Source organism: Pipistrellus kuhlii, unplaced genomic scaffold (genome assembly GCF_014108245.1).
Source record: "Pipistrellus kuhlii isolate mPipKuh1 unplaced genomic scaffold, mPipKuh1.p scaffold_m20_p_12, whole genome shotgun sequence".
Classification (NCBI taxonomy): domain Eukaryota; kingdom Metazoa; phylum Chordata; class Mammalia; order Chiroptera; family Vespertilionidae; genus Pipistrellus; species Pipistrellus kuhlii.
Genome location: NW_023425427.1, coordinates 6033931 through 6053563, shown reverse-complemented (window position 1 = coordinate 6053563; position 19633 = coordinate 6033931). Strand labels below are relative to the sequence as shown.

At 49.2% G+C, this 19633-nt stretch overlaps 2 protein-coding genes and 1 long non-coding RNA gene across 10 annotated transcripts; all 3 read right to left on the bottom strand.

Moving 5' to 3' along the window:
• Window positions 1-85: 85 nt before the first annotated feature.
• ALAD (aminolevulinate dehydratase) lies at window positions 86-11984 on the bottom strand. Of its 8 annotated transcripts, none has more exons than XM_036432949.2 (12): window positions 11825-11983; window positions 6094-6278; window positions 4619-4669; window positions 4057-4153; window positions 3280-3415; window positions 3085-3168; window positions 2897-2985; window positions 2324-2379; window positions 2149-2236; window positions 1970-2056; window positions 1516-1645; window positions 86-883 (listed from the first exon to the last, which is right to left on the bottom strand). In XM_036432949.2, the coding sequence occupies exons 2-12, from the start codon at window positions 6204-6206 to the stop codon at window positions 825-827; spliced, it is 990 nt and encodes a 329-aa protein (XP_036288842.1). In that variant the 5' UTR covers window positions 6207-6278; window positions 11825-11983; the 3' UTR covers window positions 86-824. The 8 variants fall into 8 exon arrangements, with proteins under 8 accessions (XP_036288842.1, XP_036288846.1, XP_036288835.1 ...); XM_036432953.2 differs by having other exon boundaries at window positions 11830-11854; XM_036432942.2 differs by lacking the exon at window positions 11825-11983 and adding an exon at window positions 9301-10291 and having other exon boundaries at window positions 4619-4836.
• A 716-nt stretch (window positions 11985-12700) lies between these two features.
• LOC118716159 lies at window positions 12701-13336 on the bottom strand. The gene is made up of 2 exons (XR_004987064.2): window positions 13133-13336; window positions 12701-12965 (listed from the first exon to the last, which is right to left on the bottom strand). It is a non-coding gene; the product is annotated as an uncharacterized LOC118716159 (long non-coding RNA).
• A 2025-nt stretch (window positions 13337-15361) lies between these two features.
• Window positions 15362-18100, bottom strand: POLE3 (DNA polymerase epsilon 3, accessory subunit). The gene is made up of 4 exons (XM_036432975.2): window positions 17885-18100; window positions 17700-17785; window positions 17205-17323; window positions 15362-16943 (listed from the first exon to the last, which is right to left on the bottom strand). The coding sequence occupies exons 1-4, from the start codon at window positions 17948-17950 to the stop codon at window positions 16771-16773; spliced, it is 444 nt and encodes a 147-aa protein (XP_036288868.1). The 5' UTR covers window positions 17951-18100; the 3' UTR covers window positions 15362-16770.
• Between the last annotated feature and the right edge of the window lie 1533 nt (window positions 18101-19633).

Below are 19633 nucleotides of genomic sequence, written 5' to 3'. Positions count from 1 at the left end.
CCCTTCCTTTCCCTTGACCTCGGGGAGGTCCCCCTCCCCCATCTGTTATTCTCTGTCTGGAACCCTTTATTTTCTTCCAAGCACGTTAGAATTTGTAACTGCTTTATTTGTTTTCTTGTGGCCCATCTCTCCCATTCTCTTGGGGTAGTTTCCATGCAGAGAGACAAGCTGAGGGCTGTCTGGTTAGATCCTCAGTACCCAGCACAGTGTCTGGGCGCAGAAAACACACTCTCAAAAAATATCTCTTTAATAAAAAGCCTTTTCGATGGCGGCATCTCCAACCATCAGGAACTTTCTCTTTGCTTCTGAATTTTGATCCCCTGGCAATGCTTCTGCTCGTTAATGAGTAATTCTTGTCGGGGGTTTATGGCTCAGAGTACAGCAGATGGCAGGCAGCCTGGGCAGTCACTGGTCTGCGTGGGAATCGCCTTCCTGTGGAACTGAACTCAGGAATGTCAATCTAGGCCTCAGGCCCAAGGTCCAGCACATGTGGCATGCTGCCAGAGGCCTTGGTCTTTCCACAGCTTCTGAGGATCCATGATCCAACTGTCTTCCTCTTCCCCTAGTGCTCCAAACGCCTCTCCCTTTCAAACGGAAGCGACACCAGAGGAAGGAGCTAGAGCGGCCGCGGTGGCCTCAGGGCTGACACGGGTGGGGGAGAAGCTCGGTGGAGCCCATGACGATGTGGCTGACAGCGGTAAGATTTGGCAGGAAAAGGGCACAAGGGCACAGTTCTGAAAGCAGCATTGACTTTGGTTTTCACTTCTCCGAGGCCCCGGGGCCTCTGTCAAGTTCTAGCTCTTGGGTCGTGCACACTCTCTCCATCACGCCTTCAGCCACTGCAACAGCTGAGGTGTGTAGTAGGTGATGATGATGTCGGCACCTTGGTGGGAGAGAAACAGGGAACAGGGGAGGGGTGGGGCATCAGCTCTGGGCATACCTGCTGGGAAATGAGGGCCAGCGGGGAAGAAGGCTACCATGGAGAGTCACAGTTAGTGGGTTTCACAACATTAAGACTGAGCCCGGTGCTAGTCAATTCTAGCTCTCTGTATTGTGTGATTGTGGACAAGTCATTTTCTCTTTCTAGACCTTAATTTGCCAATGGATAAAATGCACAGTGGGGAAGCAGATAAGCTGTAAGATCCCTTCCCACACGGTGTGCCATACCAATAAAACCAGCTCCCATTTACGCCAATTACACCGATCATCTCATTTAACCCACATGACAGCCACCTACCAGGTATCTTATCTCTACTATGGACAGGACACTGAGGTTCAGGGAAGTGGCAAGACCACGGTCTCACAACCAAAAATAACGGAGAGCTCTCTGCTTTCCTCACTGTTCCATGTTCTGTTCTACAGCCATGTCTTCTCCTCTCAGGCTGTGTCTGTTTTGATCACTGTTACCTCTGGGTCTAAGACTCCAGGCTGTTTCAGGACTTCATTTCCATTTCTGGGCAAACTGCCTATTGGTCTGTGTGTCACAGGTCAAAAGCCCCGCCCCTGCCAGCTTACCAGCTCTGCGGAAGGCAGTCATGACCTCCAGAACAGCGGCCTTGAGATCAAACGCTCCTGCCTGGGCTGCGTGCCACAGCATAGCGAACTCTCCAGAAACGTGGTACACGGCGAGGGGGAGCTCTGGGTGCTGCGGAGAAGCGGCAGTAGGCAGAAGTGGATGGTGGGTGTAACTCCTGGGAGTGTCCCACGTTCCCTGCCCAACCTTGGACCACCTTGAGCCCCATGGCCTGAAGTGCTGTTGCGGATCCAATCTTAAACTGTTAGAGCAGAGCTGTTCAAAGGCCGGTGCCCACTGGCGGCGCCTGGGCAGGGGCAGGGAGGGGAGGATTCCTGTTCAGGGGCAGATGGCTTCCAACTCTGAGATTCTGCAGCCCATCAGTCTAAGGTCCCAGAGCCCGTGGACACGCTCTCTCATGTCCCTGAGCCACTCTTGCCTCTGCTCCGTGCTCACCTTGTTCTTCACCTCCCGCACAATATCCAGGTAGGGCATTCCCGGCTTCACCATGACCATGTCGGCTCCTTCCCGGACATCCCGGTCCTAAGGGATGAGGCAGGGTGTGGGCAGTGCCTGGGATGCGAGGGGAGAAGGGGGCAGGCTGGCTGGCTGGGGCGCAGGCTCTGGTCACTCACCACTGCCCGGAGCGCCAGGCCTCGCGCTCCCGGTGGCAGCTGGTAGCAGCGGCGGTCTCCAAAAGCTGGGCTTGACTGGGCCGCGTCCCTGGGAAGCAGAAACGTCAGGGAGGGCTCCCGCTGTGCGCTAAGGGGTCGGGGCTTTATCAGCAGACCCCAGCCCATGCCTACTCACCGGAAAGGGCCATAGAAGCAGGAAGCGAATTTGGCACTGTAGCTCATCACTGATACCTGCGGAGGGGACGTGGGGATTGAGCTCAGTCAGCCCTTTCCCGGTGTCCCCGGGTCGCGTGCAGGAAAGGGACCTCGGCTGGGAAGCAGAGCGCCTGCGTCCTAGTCCCACTGGAGCCCTGGGCCCCGATTTCCCTAACTCAGGGGCAGAGGTTGAGACAATCCAAAGACCTTGTGCAGTGTGTCTTCAGTTCTGTGATTCTTTTTTTTTTTTTTTTTTTTTTTAATATATTTTATTGATTTTATACAGAGAGGAAGGGAGAGAGATAGAGAGCCAGAAACATCGATGAGAGAGAGTCATCTATCAGCTGCCTCTTGCACACCCCCCACTGGGGATATGCCCGCAACCAAGGTACATGCCCTTGACCGGAATCGAATCCAGGTCCTTTCAGTCCCCAAGCCGACGCTCTATCCATTGAGCCAAACCGGTTTCGGCAGTTCTGTGATTCTTGGCAGGTGTGGGGCAGGGCTCCCTCCTCACCTCCCCACACCCCTCCCCCAGCCTCCCTGCCCCTACCCTGTTGCCAAATCCATGTGCCATCAGAGCCTCCTTGATGGCTTCCACGCGTCCATCCATCATGTCCGACGGGGCTACCACCTGACATCCTGAGGGACAGAGGACGGCCTTCAGAGCTCTGGGACCCGCCCCGCCTACTCTGCCACCTCCCTGACCCCGAGGGTCTCCCCTGCCGGTGGCTTACTCACCTGCCTTGGCATAGGCCAGAGCCACCTCTGCCAGCCGCTGGCGGCTCTCCTTGGCCTGGAAAGCCCCATTCTCACTCAGAAGCCCTGCACGTCAGACAGCTGGGTTTTAGGGAGCACCTGGCCTGTCGCACTGTGGGGAGAACGGGGCAGGGGCAGTGCAGGCGGCAGCGGGGCTGGTGGAAGGAGGGAACTCACCACAGTGGCCGTGGGAGGTGTAGGGGCACAGGCAGACGTCGCAGGCCACCAGCAGGCTGGGGAAGGTCTTGCGCAGCAGACGAACGGCCTCGACGGTCGGGGAGTCCTCCGCGTCCGCTGCAGAGCCCCGCTCATCCTAGCGATAGGGAAAGGACAAAGCAGCGTGGCTGTCACACGGAGCCTCTGGGAGGCACAATGGCCCTCACAGAGTGCAGCCCCCACCCTCTCCTTAAAAAAAAATTAAAAAAAAAATAAAATATATATATATATATATATATATATATATATATATATATTTTATTGACTTTTTACAGAGAGGAAGAGGGAGGGATAGAGAGCTAGAAACATCGATGAGAGAGAAGCATCGATCTGCTGCCTCCTGCACACCCTCTACTGGGGATGTGCCCGCAACCAAGGTACATGCCCTTGACGGGAATCGAACCTGGGACCTTTCAGTTTGCAGGCCGATGCTCTATCCACTGAGGCCAAACCGGTTTTGGCATAACCCTCTTCTTTGATCACCATCTCAGCCTCTGGACGAGGAGGCACAGTGAGGACTCCCCCCATTTTGCAGAGGGGACTTGACTTGCCCGGTCAGGGTGTCACAGTCCTACTTAGCCTCCTGACCTTACATGGGTGCTGTCTTAATAACAGGTGCCACGTCCATTCGCCTGTGGCCCCAGGGCCAGCACAAGGCCTAAGTGAGGGTGTGGTCAGGGTGGAACCTCAGCTCCCCTTCACCCAACCTCCCCTCTACTTCCTCCCCCGACTGCTCACCTTGGGAACTCTACTGGGGACACCAAAGACCAGGACGCAGCGCAGGCCCTCTTCCACCAGGGGCCTCAGCATCTCTTCCAGCCGGTTCACACCATACCTGCGAGGAGCGGCTGCAGTGAGGCGGGCCCCTGGCAAGGTCCTCCCCACCCTGCCGCCCTGTGCCTCTGTGAAGAGCCAAGTGGCACTTGGTACCAGGAGGGCTCAAGCCCCATAGTATAGGGGGTGGGGGCAGGAACGTACCCAACAAACAGATGGGTAAGCTGAGGCACCAAGTGGCAGACTATGGGACTCAGCTGCAAAAGGCCCCTCCCAGGTTCTTTTATTGAACTCCCATTTGAAGGTAAGCTCTCCTCTCCAAGACTCTGCTATGATGCCTCTGGTGATGGCTGCCTCTTCTGTTGTGGAATAACTTTGACCCTGACAAACCCTTCTCTCTACTCAGCTGAAGTTAGACTCTCCGGATCTTCTACCTCCTGGGTCTGCTTCTGCTTCCTGGCACCTCCACCTGTAAAATCTCTCCCTCCACCATCCCCCTGCCCTCCCCACCACATACGTCTCCTACCTGGCTACTCCCGGAAGGCTGGCAACAGGCTGTACATCATCAGGAACATCCCTGCAAGAGTGGGGGTGGGCTATGGATTGGTGGCTGTGGAAAGGGCCAGTGGTGAAGGGGTAACTAGGGGGGATGGTAGGGGAGCCGGGAAGGAATATGGAAGTGGAGATGTTGGGAGGAGGATAGGGTCCAGTGTCTGGTTCCCCTTGCCTGGCCAAGCCCAGGGCCTGAAATAATAATAGGAACAACAAGAATAACAGTGACAGCAAAAGACGAGCAATCATAGGAAGCACTCAAGTGGCTAAGAACGTGGACTCTGAAGTCAGAAGGTCCTCACTTACTATCACAGTCACTTACTAATACTGACTGGGTGACCTTTGGCCAAGTTGTACCATCTCTTTGAGCCTTAGGCCCTTTTTTTATATCCTGGGTGGATTCATTCATTCATTCATTCATTCATTCATTCATACAACAAATATTATTGAGCACTTACTATGTGCCAGGTACTGTTCTAGGCTCGGGCAGTATAACAGTCAACAAAACAGACAAAAATCCCTGCCCTCATGGAGAAAACAATCGAGGGTGGGAGTGGGAACCTTTTTTCTGCCAAGGGCCATGGGGGTATTTATAACATCTTTTGCAGGCCATAAAAAATTATCAACTTAAAAATTAGCCTGCTATATTTGGTTAGACATTTAATTAACTTACCCCTAATGCCCTGGCAGGGCCAGATCAAATGATTTCGTGGGCCTTATAGGCCCATAGGCTGGATGTCCCCCACCCTACCCTTGATCTAGGGGATAATATTCATACTTTACTTATATGGATGCAGTCAAGATGGAAAGATAACAGATGTAGATGCTTAGCATAGTACCTGGTACACAGTGAGTCTTAAATAAATGTCAGCTGCTGCTATTCTATATAATAAAAGGGTAATATGCAAATCGACCAAACAGCGGAACGACTAGTCGCTATGATGCGCACTGACCACCAGGAGGAGTGCTGCTCAGCCAGAAGGCAGCACTAAGGATGTTCAACTGCCAGCTTAGGTCTGCTCCTCACATGAGCCAGGACATTTCCCCAGGGCTTCCGGACTGCAAAAGGGTGCAGGCCAGGCTGAGGGACCTCAGCCGCCCTCCCCTGTGCATGAATGTTATGCACCAGGACTCTAGTTATTAATAACCCTGACTACCACCTCTTACATGTACATAGCACTTTACAATCTACAGAATTATTTCTCAGCTTCTGTCATACTGCAAAAGCTCAGGATGGCAGATGAGTTATTCTTATTTTCCATATAGGAAGATTAAATTCTTCTCAAGGTTTGTTTCATTCTTAAGACAGCTGCTGTCTTTAACCCATACCTTGAACTCCAAGCTGACAGCTCACTTTATCACTCACAAACAGATGCTTGCTCTGGCCACAGATATACCCACCCGCCCACACCCTGCGGATCAGAGACCGGGCTCATTCAGGGGACTCACGTGACAAAGATGGGGTAGATGAAGTTGGAGGCATTGAGCGTGGTGGCGGCTGCCTGCCAGGTCCGAAGCAGCGGGTGGAAGTAGCCGCTGTGGAGAACAGACTGAGGCTGCATGGTGAGCAGTCAGGTATAGGGTAGCCAGCTGGTTGGAACTGAGGGCTCCTGGGGTATCTTCTGGGTGTTCAGCTACGTGGGGGCAACAGGAGGAATGTGGAATGTTAGACATGGTCCCTGTCCCCAGGAGGTGGTCATATACCCCCTGGATTCCTGGATCTCCTGCTGTCTACCTCAGTGTTCCTCTGTGTGTGGTTTACCAGACCTTGCTGGTCTATAAGATGAGTAGAGAAATGAAAGTAGGCCTTAATATTGCATGCCTGAAACTAATTTGTATACCAACTATATTTAAATAACACTAGTAATTGAACACTTATTTTAGAGGGGAAAAAAAAAGAAAAGAAAATAGGCCTTAAGGAACTTTCATCGAAATTTGAACCCAATAATATAAAATTTGGGCTCATACTTATATGGCTTCTCTTTTTCTTTTTAAATAATATTTTTCTAGTAATTCATTTTTATTTTATCAAAAAATCAATCTGTGCCAGATATAAATTAGTATGAGGAACACTGATCTAGCCAACATTTATACTTTGTTTATTCCATGAAAAATGTCCATGTACTTGGCAGAAATTTTAGATAAACTCATGTAAAAAACTTCCTGTAATTCTACCTTTCATACATGGACTTGTCAAGCAGGACACACACTAAGAGGATTAAATAGCAGTCCCCAACACACACACACACACACACACACACACACACTCCCCGTGTAGAATGGCCATTGACGCCGTCTTTCCTAGCCCTCAAACTTCCTGCTACTCCCCAAGCACAAGCACACTTGGCCAGTTCCTAGCTCTGCTCACCCTGTTCCCTTTATCTAGAAGCTTGTGCTCTTGCCACTCCTCCAGCCCCAAATCCTACCTGGCTGTCCACAGGCACTCCTTCCTCCCCTCTCCCACTAAAGCCTCTCTTTTGCCCAGGTCACACTCTCTCTTATATAACAGGTCTTTGTGACTATTTCTTAACTTGTCCCAGTAGACAGATCTTCTGCGGGTTTATAGTAAGTTTATTTTTTTTCTTCTTCCCCACACACTCCACCACATAGTAAGTATTACATGAAATACCAGACAATGTGTCCTAAATGCTAAGTAAAGGATGCAAGATAGAAGGATGCTGGGGGGCAGTGTCATTGGTTTCTTGAGCACCTATTGTGTGCCAGACCACCCTGGGCACTTGCACACATGATTTCTCATTAAGTTGGCACTACAGTCCTGGGAGGTAGGGCCGACTGAATGCATCTCGGAGAGGTGGAACCTCCCTAAAAGAACTATGAGATCCAATGTGAGTTTGGAGGTCAGAAGGCGCTTGTTGAAAGACGATGAGGACTTGAACTGGTTTTGCAGGAGTGGATTCAGCTAGTCAGAGGAAAAGAGGAAAAAAATCCCCCAGTAAGAGAAGAAAGGAGTAAAGGTAGGGAAGAAGGGATGGCTAAGGACTGTTCTTAGGACCAAAGGAGGCAATCAATGGTACCATGTGTGTAAGGGGGGAAGGGAGGGAAGGGGAGGGGAGGGGAGGGGAGGGGAAGGAAATGGGTCAGATTGGGGACAGGAAGGCTTTTGATGGGGGCGGCCTGGTCAGAGCCTGGCTTTAGGAAGAAAATCTTACAGCCTGAGCACAGCAGATTGGAAGCAGAGGAGCACAGAGGATGTGGAGCCAGAGGGGTGGAGAAGGAAGCATTCCGTGTTAGACACTTTCTTTTGGAGGTGTGTACAGATGTTGATGTGAACAAAAGTGACTCCATCTTTGCACCCCTGCTTTTGTTTTTCCATGCCTAGAACTCTGACCTAACCAGTCTCAGCCAGCACCAAAGCCTCACAGTGAATGATTAGCTGTGTCCTATAAGTTCACATAGGGTAACCATAGATTCCTATCAGTAAGTGATCAGAATGGCACAGCAAACAAGATAAATATCAAACTAGGTGTTGGCATTAATTCTAAGCCATTAACCATTGTAAGACCTGGCTCAATGCATTCTTTGTCCCTTAGTCTTGTCAATCATTAGTTCAGCTATACTACAAAAGGTTTATTAGTCTAGCTAATAATCTGCAGAGTCAGATGGGTTGTCTCTTCGGTTCTGATCCAAACTACAATAAGTAAATGACCCCATCATAAATTCTGTTACAGTCAATGAACTTGCCTGCTTTTTGTCGGCCTGAAGGCACCTTTACTGATTGGTGGTGATATACTTCCACTCCACCTTCAGACAAGGTGCCCGTGGGGTCACTCAGTAGCCAAATAGGGAAGGGAAAAAAAAAAAATCAAGAGCCACTCATCTCTCCTGGTGTGAATGGGATCTCCAGGCTCAAAGGCAGGGACTTATCGGAGGTTACACATTCCCTTGGCCGGGGGAGTCCCTTAGTACGCAGATGATGCCTCTCTCCCCAGTCGCCTAGGCCTCTTTTTATCTGACCCACCTTCCTGTCAGGGTTGGGGTTATCAGGAGCCACACAGGGCCCCACCCTACCACCCGACCACTGAGCCAGCCATATCACCTGACACAGGAGCAGGCCAGGCCTCCCCAAAATGTCCCAACTCCCAAATGAGCAATCATTCCGCGGTTACAAAGTCCCGAGTGCCCTTTTGTGCAAGATTCTGCTCTCAGCCCGGCCAGTGTGGCTCAGTTGGTCCTGTGTACCAAGAAGTCAAAGGTTTGATTCCCAGTGCGGGGCGTGCAGGAGGCAGCCTATCAATGATTCTCTCTCATTGCTGTTTCTATCTCCCTCTCCCCTTCCTCTCACTATAAAATCAATAAAACATATTAAAAAGAAAAAGATTTTGCTCCCAGGTCTTCGCCTAGCTCAGAGGTTGTCACTTGCCCAAGACTTCACAGCTAGTTAGTAACAGGCAGAATTTGAATTTGTTCTAGGTGATGAGTGCTGGGTTTTATCTGCTCGTTCTGGTAAACACTAGACTTAGCAGGCACCTCTCGGCCTTGACTATCTTTGCTTTGCTTTGGTGGCTGGAGAGCTGAGAGAACAAGGAAACAAGAATTGTCCTTTTAGAGATAAGGGAATGGAGGCTCCCAGAGGTTAAGTAACTTGCTCAATGTCACTCTGGAGTTAAATCAGATTTTGAAGCTGGGTCTGCACACGTCTCAGATAGCAGCGACCTTTGTGACAGGCTCCCAGCTTCTGGAACCCAAAGCTGCATTCCACTGGCTGCATTCTCGCTTCCACTTTAGCAGGTGGAGGGAGCAGATGAATGCCTTCTGTTTATCAGAAGCAACAGGGCAGGGCTGCCTAGGAGCTTTGCAGGTGGGGGACAAGGGAGGGTGAGAGTGGCGAGGGAGAGGCCTTCCTAGGGCAGTTCCACTTTAATATACGCGTGTTGTTTCGTGTTGTTTGTTGCATTTTAATGTTAGGGTTCAGAGAGATTTGATCTGAGAAATGGTTATCAGTAATAAAGAAATTGAGTTGAACATCACCAATCCTGTTTATCGCTTATATTCTGATGTGGAAATTGCATACAGAGAGGCACCAGGACCTGTCTGACATCACAGAGAGTCAGGTACAGGGCTGGGCTTGAGCACGGGATCTCCTGGCTACTAGTCCAGTGCCATACCCTGCACACCACACATGGTCATTCTGTCACAACAGGTGACGAATCAATATCTGTGGGGTAGAAAAACACCCCTGGGCAACAGAGTTGCATCTCTGTTTGCAGAGCAAAAGCCAGGCTGAGGTTTGGGAGATTTTCATACACGTGGGAGGGCACTTTTTTCAAATCGAGGGAGCTTGCAAGTCATTGCTTTGATCCCGTCCCGCTTCACTGAAGTCAAGAGAAATTCAGCATCCGACCCAGCACCTATGCTCAGCCACATCAGGACAGGTTAGCTTTAACTGGAAGGCAGTATAGGGTGATCCAGAAAAAAAAAAACAAAAAATCTACATTTCAGGGTCCAAGAGCCCCAGGTGGGGTCTGTGCGCAATGTGTGACTCTGAAAGGTTGCTAGCCTTTCAGATTCCTTAAAATGGGAGTTAATCAAACTGGCAAAGCCCCAGAGATGAGAGATATGTGCTTAGTCTCACAGTAAACACGGAGCTAGTACTTTTATATCAGGAACAGAACTGATCTGGAACTAGATCTCCAGGCATGCCACCCCATCTGCACATCTGCCTTCTGCACACGCCCAGAAGGGAGAGCTTTCATTCAAACTGTGTGGGCTCCAAGGTCTCCCAAGACATCCCAGGTGGGGGTGGAGGTGGGGGTGGGATCGCCTCCTTCCAGCAATGTATGGGGAGGGGGGAAGAGGAGAAATAATCACCACACAGATGCTACAACAGAGGGGTGGACCAGGTGCTGTGAGAGATCTGTGTTCTCTGGGAGCCAAGGATGGCTTCAGGGAAGAGGGGACATTGAGGAATAAGCAGCTTTTCAAACTGGTTGTAAAGGCAGATCTCCTTTCTTAGAAGTCAGCTTTCCCAACCTGGGAGTCAGATAAGTTGGGCCCTGAGAGCTGCTACCAGGGGGGACTGAGAAAGAGCTGCCCCCCATGTTGTGCTCAGTGAGGATTCCAGAGGTTATGATCTTGGCCCCGAGGGCTGGGAGCTGCTGCCAGCTCTAGCAGGCTCTGCCACCAGCTGGGGGGAGGGGGAGGCAGTCAGGAGGGCCAGCTAGGTAGAAGGTGGCCAGGGCTGAAAAATAAAAAGCCCCTGAGGGGCCCAGGACAGCAGCTTGTTAGTCAGTTCTGACAAGGGACTGAACTGTTTATTCAACTCACATTTCCTGAGTATCTACTCTAGGCCTGTCCCAGGGCTACACACAGGAATTAAAGAGAAGAATGAGACCTGGGCCCTGACCTAGAGCTTTGAAGAGCGGTTTCCTCTGGGCTGAGCCATTGGGAGCTATGAGGAGCACTAGCCAGGTCCACAGACTCCTAGGACATCAAGACATCTTGGCTAGGAGGATCCTTAAAGCTTGTGAATCTGGGTTCTAGGAAGGACAGACACAGGCCCAAAATCATGCAGGGGGGTCCCAGTGGCAAATTTAGGGCTAGAATTCAGGTCTCCAGCAGCCGGGTTTCCAATGCCCACTATTAATTACCCCTTGACACTTTAAGTACAGATTTCAAAGCCCACAGCAGAGTTGAGCTGTGGAGAACTCTGGGTGAACGGGGTGGGAGAGGGAAGCCAGCAGACCGGTGACTCTGGACCTGGATGCAGCTGGCAGCATGATAATAAAGTGTGTGGATTTTGGAGTCTGTTCTAGCGGTCACTCTCCAGCTGTGTGACTTTAGTTGGCCTCTCTGGTAAACGAGGGCTTAAATCGCCCTCTTTGGGCTGTGTAAAGACTCAATGGGCCAATGCACGGACTTATCAGTCTAGCACGAACCGGCTGATACACAGCCACCATCCTACCCCATCGGCGACGTACCTCGCGCTCTGCACTTACAGAGCCAGCCCCAGCGGTGTCTAAGGCAGTAAACCCCCTCGGCCAGGGTCCCGCGGAGACCCCTACCCCGGCTGCAAACAGGGCCATCTCCCCCTAAGAGCCCAAACACCGGCCCCAAAGGACGGGCCCCCGGCTTCGGGCGCGCAGCACCATCTGGGTCCAGGGACGCGCCGCCACAGCCCCCGCCTGCAGCCCGCCACCTCCCGGGTCCGGCCCCCACTTACCTGGCCCGCTCAGAGCTGCGAGTCGGCGCTCCCGCCACGGCTCCTTCGCACGCGATCGAGTCTCTCCGGGTGCACGGGGGGCGGGCCGCTTCCCGGAAGCAGCGCCCAGCTCACGCCCCGCCCCCAGCCCGCACGCCACACCCCCGGGGCTCCTGGCGGGAGCGCTGACCGATTGGCTAGGCCCGAGGCTCCCGGGCGGGTGAGAGGCGCGGGCCAGGCGGGGCGGGGCCAGGCCCGGGGGCGGGGCCAAGCCCGGGGGCGGGGACCGGGAGGCTGCGGGGCGCCCGGGAGAGGCTCCGCGGTCTGGGCGTGTGCACCTTTCTTTCTCTTAAGCGCTTACAGCCCCTAGGGTCTCTCGACAGCCCTCGTCTTCCCAATGTACAGCCTCCTTGGCGCTGGTTAGTTATTTGTTGAAATAGTGGGACGTCAAGGACGTTAAAACAACACCGTAATGCCCGACACAATTGCTAAGTTCATTTTTTTTTTTGCGGACTGAGCATTTTTAAGATTTTTTAATTTTTAAAATAATAATAATAATTATTATTATTATTTTAAATTTCACACCAGGCTGACTTCCAAGTTTTAAGAGAAAATTTAATCCATCGTAGTTGCCGAGGATCCACTCTGTGTCAAGGTTTGGGGGATGTGGTTTGAATGGCATGGGCATTTTAGGCGTTAGGATGAGTCCAACGGGGCGTGGGGGGGAGTTAGGATACAGTGCGTGCACAGGAGCTGGGAATCCAGTGAGGCTCTGTGGGACCAATACCCCTGCAAAGGAATGCTTTTCTAGAGGCGAATCAGGGATTATAGAAAGGCTAACTGAATCGTGAACATGCCAGTGGATTGTACTATACTTATACTCAAAATTTGTTTCTCATAATCTGTAACCCAAACCTGTTTTATACTTCAAGCTAAGGAGATAGAGAGGCTTGATGCTAAGAAAATAGGACATTGTTTAGTTCCCAGCTACTACAGTTCTGATTTGTGTTCAAATAAGGAAGGTGGTAGAAAGGAATGAGGAAGAGTGAAGAAGTAAAATGGGATCAGTGTGGTCAAGCTGCTAAATTATTTAAAATCAAGTAGGCTGAGTCATAAGGAAATGATTCTATTCTTGCTAACTAGCCTGGGAACTTAAACTTTTCTTTCTTTCTTTTTATTATTAAATTATCATCTGTGTACATATTTTAACATTGCCGCCCCCCTCCCATACAAACCCTCCCTCCCCAGAGTTTTGTGTCTATTGGTTGTACTTAAATGCATGTATACAAGTCCTTCGGTTGATCTCTTATTTCCCCCAGGAACTTAAACTTTTCAGTAGCGCATCCATGCCTGGATATACATGAGCTCCATAGATAACCATCTGAGCAACTCAGTTAATAAACCAGATGTGGAAGATTACTACCTTGGACCTATACAGAGGATAAGAATGCAGGTCTGACTCTTCTTTAAAAAATGTGCTTTTTACTTGAAAAACTCAAGCTTTTTTTTTTTTTTTTTTTTAAAATTGATTTGTAGGGGGTGGGGAAGAGGAAGAGAGAGAGATCCTTTGCAACCGGACTTACTGGAAACCTGGGTATGTGCCCCAGGGCAAAACTCATATAGCGTATAGTTGTATTTCAGGTTTGCAAACCTAGACACTTGAATAAAAATTTATTTTAGCAAAGCCTCCTGCTTCATTTTCGGCCAGCTGACAGGATGTAGTGTGTGTGTGCATTAGAGTCAGAAACAGTACCATACATTTGACATTCACTTATCTGAATGTAAAACAGTTACTATCCTCATTTTACAGATTGGGAAGTTTCCAGGGGGATTAAAAAATTTGCCCCATCACACACAGCTTACTTTGCAATGACTGCTAAACATACTCAACTCACAGGGATAATGACTGCCCCCTCTCCCCTGCCCAACGTTTCTTTCATGACACCTGTTTCATCTCTGAGTTTATTGATAACTAAAAATAGCTAGCACCATCTACCTCTGGGAGCCCAAACAGGGTGAACATTTTAAAATGCTGCTGTTAGTGTAATCTATTTTTCCCATGTGTCTCTTGTTTTTGACTAGAAGAGCTTACTGTTGTAAGTCAGTATAGCTATTACTACTGGGGAGATAAGGATTGACTGGGAGACTAAAGGGGCTTATTTTTTAGGGTGCTGGTCATGTTTATTGATCTAAGTATATTACGTGGATGTATTCAGTTTGTGAAAATTCATCAACCTCTAAATTTATCTGCATCTTTTAGTATGTAGAGATGAGAAAAATTGATAGATTACCTCAAGTATTCTTCCCAGTGCTTACATTCTAGTTTTAAGTCATAGTCCCTACTCTCAGGAAATATGACTTTTCTTAGGTAAAGTTTGGTAAGAACTAAAGCCATGAGGAAGTGAGGTTCTTTTGGGGATTCATTCTTAATTGCGGCCATCTGTTGGAGTAGAAGCAGATTAGAACAGATGGTAAGGCGAGCCTTCTTTAAGCAGGCTATGAAATAACATTTCAGTATGGATTTAATAGGAAACATCAAGCGATTGTAATAGCAATGTCCTGGGAAGAGCCACTTGGCAAGCAGTACACAGGGGAATCTAGGGGAGGCTGAGAGGAGGCAGGAAACGGAACTCACAGGAAGTCACAGGAGTCCAGATGGGACTCGAGGGCTTAGCCAAGTGGTGCTCAGGGGAATTAATAAATGATATTTCTGCTGTGGAGAAGGAAAAAAACACACACACTGGGTCTAATGACTTGTCTCTGTGAAATGTTATTTATAAATTCATGATTTGAGAAAGCTATGTAGATTAGGTAATACAACACCAGACACACAGCACTCAAACGTTTTGGTTTTGGAGTTGGCAAGCATCTGTTATACAATATAAAGCAGTGGTTCCCAAACTTGTTTGGCCATGCCCCACCTAAACATCTCTAAAATCCTGATGCCCTCCCCCTGTGACATATAATTCTTATTCAAAAAGTGAACTCCTATTCATGTGGAGGAAGCCTAAAAGGTCTTTCACTTGGTCTAAACAAGCTTCCAAAGAACATGACATCCGTAAAAGAGAAAAATAAAAGAACGAAAGGACAGTTGAAATACTGTTAATTAAAAAAATAAAATAAAATAGTAACATGAAGTGATATAAAAAATAGCAAATAAAGTTTCAAAACAAATAGAACTGAAATGCATAAATGTCACAATACATATTTATATACTGTATATGAGGCCCCTAGAACCATAAGAAATGCCAAAAAGTCACTGTTAATAAATAACTCATTCTCAAATTGCCCCCTTTAAAAATCAGATCGCCCCCCTGTGGGGCCTGTGCCCCACGTTGGGAACCACTGATGAAAAGGGTGTAGGTCCAGCAGAGCCATGGAAAGCTCTTGCGGTGGCTGAAGAGCAGCTCCCTGGCTGTGAACGAGCAGCATCTGCTGGTCATCCAAGGCAATGAAGCATCCCGTTTACAAAGGTCTGGCCCAGTTCACAGCCCAAACCTGTGTAAGGCACTAGCAGGAGGTATTCCCCCAAAGCATACCACAAACAAGCAGGAGTCATCACATTTAACAAGAATGTTCTTTATTTGTACAAAGCATTAAATCTTCTCAACATTCTTTACTCATTTATCAACAAAATTTTCACTGTTTTAATTTAACAAATTAACAGTGTCAAACTACACTTCACTACCAGCTGCCTTAGAGACAAGCAAAAAAGTGCTTGGAGCACTAAATGAAAAGAGAAAAACTCCCCAAACCTAAGAAAGGTCAACAGAGGAACTTTAGAAGCAGTTAAAAGGCTGGAGGGGGGTGGGGAGGAAGGAGAGGCTGAGGCAGGGGTGGGAGAGGATTAGATTCCTGAGCACCATCAGATTTCCTTTAGATTTCAGAGGTTTACAAAACAATTTTTAAAAGACATGAGATAAAAAAAGAAAACACACACACAAAAATAAAGACAAAAGAAAAGAGAGAAATCAAAGATATGAGATTAGGTTATCCAAGTTTCTGGACTGGCAGAGGGAGAAGAGGGAGAAAATGGGATGGGGAGCAGAGGAGAGGCAGGTAGTGAGACGCGCAGGAGAAAGTTGTGCCTAGAAGGGATACAGTTTGGAACTTGTCGTGAATTGGAAGAACGAAAAGCCATAGTCACAAGCCTGGGAGATGGACTACAAGAAGAGAAAGCTGGGATTTTATACCTCCCAGGAGGTGACAACAGATTCTAAAGTTGTGCAGTGGCAGACAGTGAGGTGCATCGAAGACTAAACCATCTGTTTGGTAAGAGCGAGACATTGGCAAAGTTGCTTGACTAAGTCCCCTCTATACGGAGGACTTAACAAGCCTGTGTGCAGAGTGCAGCCACCTAACAGGTCAAATGCCGACAGGCAATACATTGGGGGGGCCCCAAGCCAAGTGAGTTGGTAGAAACCAAAATAAATGTTACTGTCAAGTGAAGGGACCACAGATTTCATTGTTCTTCCACAGCCTTTTGGCCGTTTCCCAAAACTAAACCACCGTGATCACTGTAATGAGCCAGTATCGCCAAACACTTTACAAACAGCTGACCATGATCTAAGCCCCAATTTTTCCTGAGCCCTGGTGCCTCCTGTGATCTGGAACCCAGGTGGCATGAAGTTACTATTTTTTGGTGAGGGTGGGAGGGAACTGGGAATCAAAAACTGTCTAATCATATACACAAGTAAATGAGATCATATCGGCTAATTAAATGATCAGTTCAGAATCCCTCTTGCCAAAAAAAAAAAAAAAGTCATAGCCTTCAGACTGATTAAGCAAAACAGGACTCTGCTGCTCAGATGCTCTGAGTCTGGGAAGCGCTGGTTTTGCTACTTCTAGCCAGATTTCAGTTTTGATCTTCTTGGCTCTTTTGCCAAAGGCTCTGCCCAGTAGGAAAAGGCGTCACATAAACGCATTTCAGAGCGGTACCTTCCACGGTGCCAGGCTCCTCACCCCGTTCAGTTGTCCACTTCCTCCTCTTCATTCTGTTCTTCTTCTTCCAGCCTCTCCTCATCTTCATCAATTTCCTCATCTCTACTCTTGTCTTGCTCTTCTGAATCTGTTTTTCTGTCTTTGTCCTTCTTCTTCTGCTCCGAGGCTTCCTTTTTGCCTTTCTGCTCCCTCCGATACGCTGTGAAGAGGAAGGAGGGGGTTAGGAGGCAGCTCATTTCACTGGGAACATGTAGCTGGGAAAGCTGGGCCCAGAGGAAACATTAGCTGTAAGCTGTGGGGAATGACAAAACAGACCTCAGGCAGCGCTAACTGATCTGTTTCTCAGTCACATCCCACACTTGCCTCCTGGGCTTAAAGGGACTCAAGCTGAGAAAGATATAGGTGAGCGGGTCACACAGGACAAGCACCTACTTGGCTGAGAAAACAAAAAGGCCATTACCTTCCAGAGCTTCCTTTAACGGGGTAACGAAGCGCTGGAACTCCATTTCCTCCATGGCCGAGAGCACATCACTGGCATTCAGTGTCTTGCGTTTCCCTTTCATCGCGAAGTTGTTGGCACTGAAACATGGAAAGAGGAAGGGTTGGAGGCTGTCAGACCCTCCATTGCCGACTGTGGATGTGGAAAAAGGAGCACCCAGAGGGGAATGGGAATGCCCACATCTTTGATGCACAGATTTTTGCGATAAGGTTAACAGCCCCCTTTATCCCCCGCCCGGTCCCACTTCCCTGTAAAAAAGGGGTTAAAGCAAAGTTATTCTGTTTCATTTGTTTCATAATTTGCAAAAATTGGGTGAGAGTTGTGAGCCTTCCTCCACGAGGTAGGGACACAGTTACTGGGGTTTGTGGGTTCCCAGCCACAAACTCGGAGGGGTCCTCTTAGCGCCTCCCTTATGCCACAGTCCCAGCTAAGTCCGGCTGGCTCTGCCCGCCTTACCAGGATGTGGCGTACAGCACGAAGACGCTGGCGGCGCGGGAGATGGCGCTCCGGGCCTCCTTGGAGATGTTCACTCCGTCCGGGAGCTGTGGGAAGGGCAGGGTCGTGAGCCAAGCTGCCGGCTCAGGTCCGGCTTCCCCCGCCGCCCGCCCGTCCCCGGCCCGCCCGCCAGTCTAGCTGCTCACCGCCTCCTTGATGATCCTGGTAATAACGGCATTGGGCAGGTTCAGGTCCTCGGGCCTCTCCGCCATTGCCGCCACCGGGGCCGGACCTGCGCCTCAGGCCTCCTCTTCAGGCAGCTTCAGCGTCTGGACTTCCCGCGTCGCCCGGGTCTGACCCCCGGAGGCTTCCGTCCCGCCCCACGTTGCCGGTTGTGTCCCATACTGCCTCGCGCGCTACGGCCTCCTTCTCCTCCTCCTTCTCCTCCTCCTCCACCAGCCCCGCCTCCGCCTCCAGTGGCCGGAGCGCCTGTAGTTCCACGCCGCTATCGTGCCTGCCCTCCTAGCTCCCGTTCGGCCCCCACCGACCTCCGGTGTCCTTTCCCAAGCTCATCTGTCTGCTTTACGTCACCGCCATGTTCGGAACTTTCTCGCCAAATTAAGTTCGGCTCCTTGGGGCTTCCGTTTCTTCCCCATAGTGCAGTGCGCTGCTGCCCGGCGAGGCGTGGCGCGTTGCCTGGGGAACGACTGAGGCGGGGAGGCGGGGCCTGGTGGGAGGGGCTTACAGGCCTACGTCTTCCCGGAGGGCGTCAGCCTCCCGGCCGGAGCATCTGCTTGCTTTGCTCGCAACTGCGGGCCCCCCATGGCCGGAACCTCCCACTTCCGATTTTCAGAGCCGTCAGGGGAATCCTTTTTCTACTCTCACCGGAGCTGATGTCTGTCCGTAATAATTACACCCCCTTCCTCCCAACTTGGTAATAATAATATTAAGGAGAACTGTTACCGAGAATTTCCGAACGCAGATTAATGCAAGAATAATGCAATGTCACATTGTCATTAAAAACAAACAAACCCTCTTAAAATTGTATGCTTTTTAGTTCATGAAGTTGTTCGTCGAGCATCTTTCCCAGTCAAAAACATCACCATACCTTTTTAGGTATGTATCATATTACGTTCATAGAGATTATCCTCACTGCCACTCAGTACTAATGCTTCTTGAAACGTCTCATGTTACCCTTTGGTTTTCCTGCTTTTGATAATGAGTACAGAGAAATATTTCTCTATTATGAGAAAAGCTGCAGCAATTTGAGGTTAAAAAGGCAAATGAAATGGCTTCAATGAGAAGCTGTAGGGTCTGGTGGGAAAACTCCACTTGGATAGAACAGACTTGCCTTAAAGATGTCAGGAGATGCTAGGCTTCAGTCAATCGCTGTCCTGTTAGAATTGGGCCCGCATTGTCAGATATTTTAATCTCTAAAATGAGCTAGAAGTCTGGACATTATGGACTATTTCAAAGTACAGGCTAAACAAAACAAATTATAGGCCAGGTGCAATCTTTGGCTAATATTTTGCTATCTTTGGTTTAAAAAGACTTTTAGAATAGGGACTTATTTTGTTATTGTTCTCCATGCTTATAACAGGTTCCCTTACATATTTGGGTGTCAATAAATGTGTTGAGTAAAGGAAAGTACCTCCTTACAAAATTATTATGGACCAAGTGGTAGTGATTGCATAAGACATTTCTAGAGAGAGATGATAATATTCATTAAGCACCTATTATATTACCACATTAAAGTACATTTTCTCATTTAATGCTTCTACAGTCCTACTTAGGGATTTCCTCTCCCCTGTTTTATATGAGGAACAGGCTAAAAGAGGTTAAATCACTTTCCCATGACCATAGAGACAGTAAATGAAAAGCCAATGGCCCCTGATACAAGTTTAAGTTTACTGATTTGCTGCTTGAGCAAACCCATTAATTTTTCATTGCATAGT

Excerpts from the sequence above, each read along its gene's own strand:
- ALAD (XM_036432942.2), bottom strand. The coding sequence starts at position 9,373 with ATGCAGCCAGTGGAATGCAGCTTTGGGTTCCAGAAGCTGGGAGCCTGT. Across the intron at positions 4,154-4,618 it reads AGCCTTCCGGGAGTAGCCAG|GTATGGTGTGAACCGGCTGG; the intron begins GTAGGAGACGTA and ends CGCTCCTCGCAG. Across the intron at positions 1,646-1,969 it reads TGCGGGAGGTGAAGAACAAG|CACCCAGAGCTCCCCCTCGC; the intron begins GTGAGCACGGAG and ends GCTTCTCCGCAG.
- POLE3 (XM_036432975.2), bottom strand. The coding sequence starts at position 17,950 with ATGGCGGAGAGGCCCGAGGACCTGAACCTGCCCAATGCCGTTATTACC. Across the intron at positions 17,786-17,884 it reads CCAGGATCATCAAGGAGGCG|CTCCCGGACGGAGTGAACAT; the intron begins GTGAGCAGCTAG and ends CCCTTCCCACAG. Across the intron at positions 16,944-17,204 it reads GTTAAAGGAAGCTCTGGAAG|CGTATCGGAGGGAGCAGAAA; the intron begins GTAATGGCCTTT and ends TCCTCTTCACAG.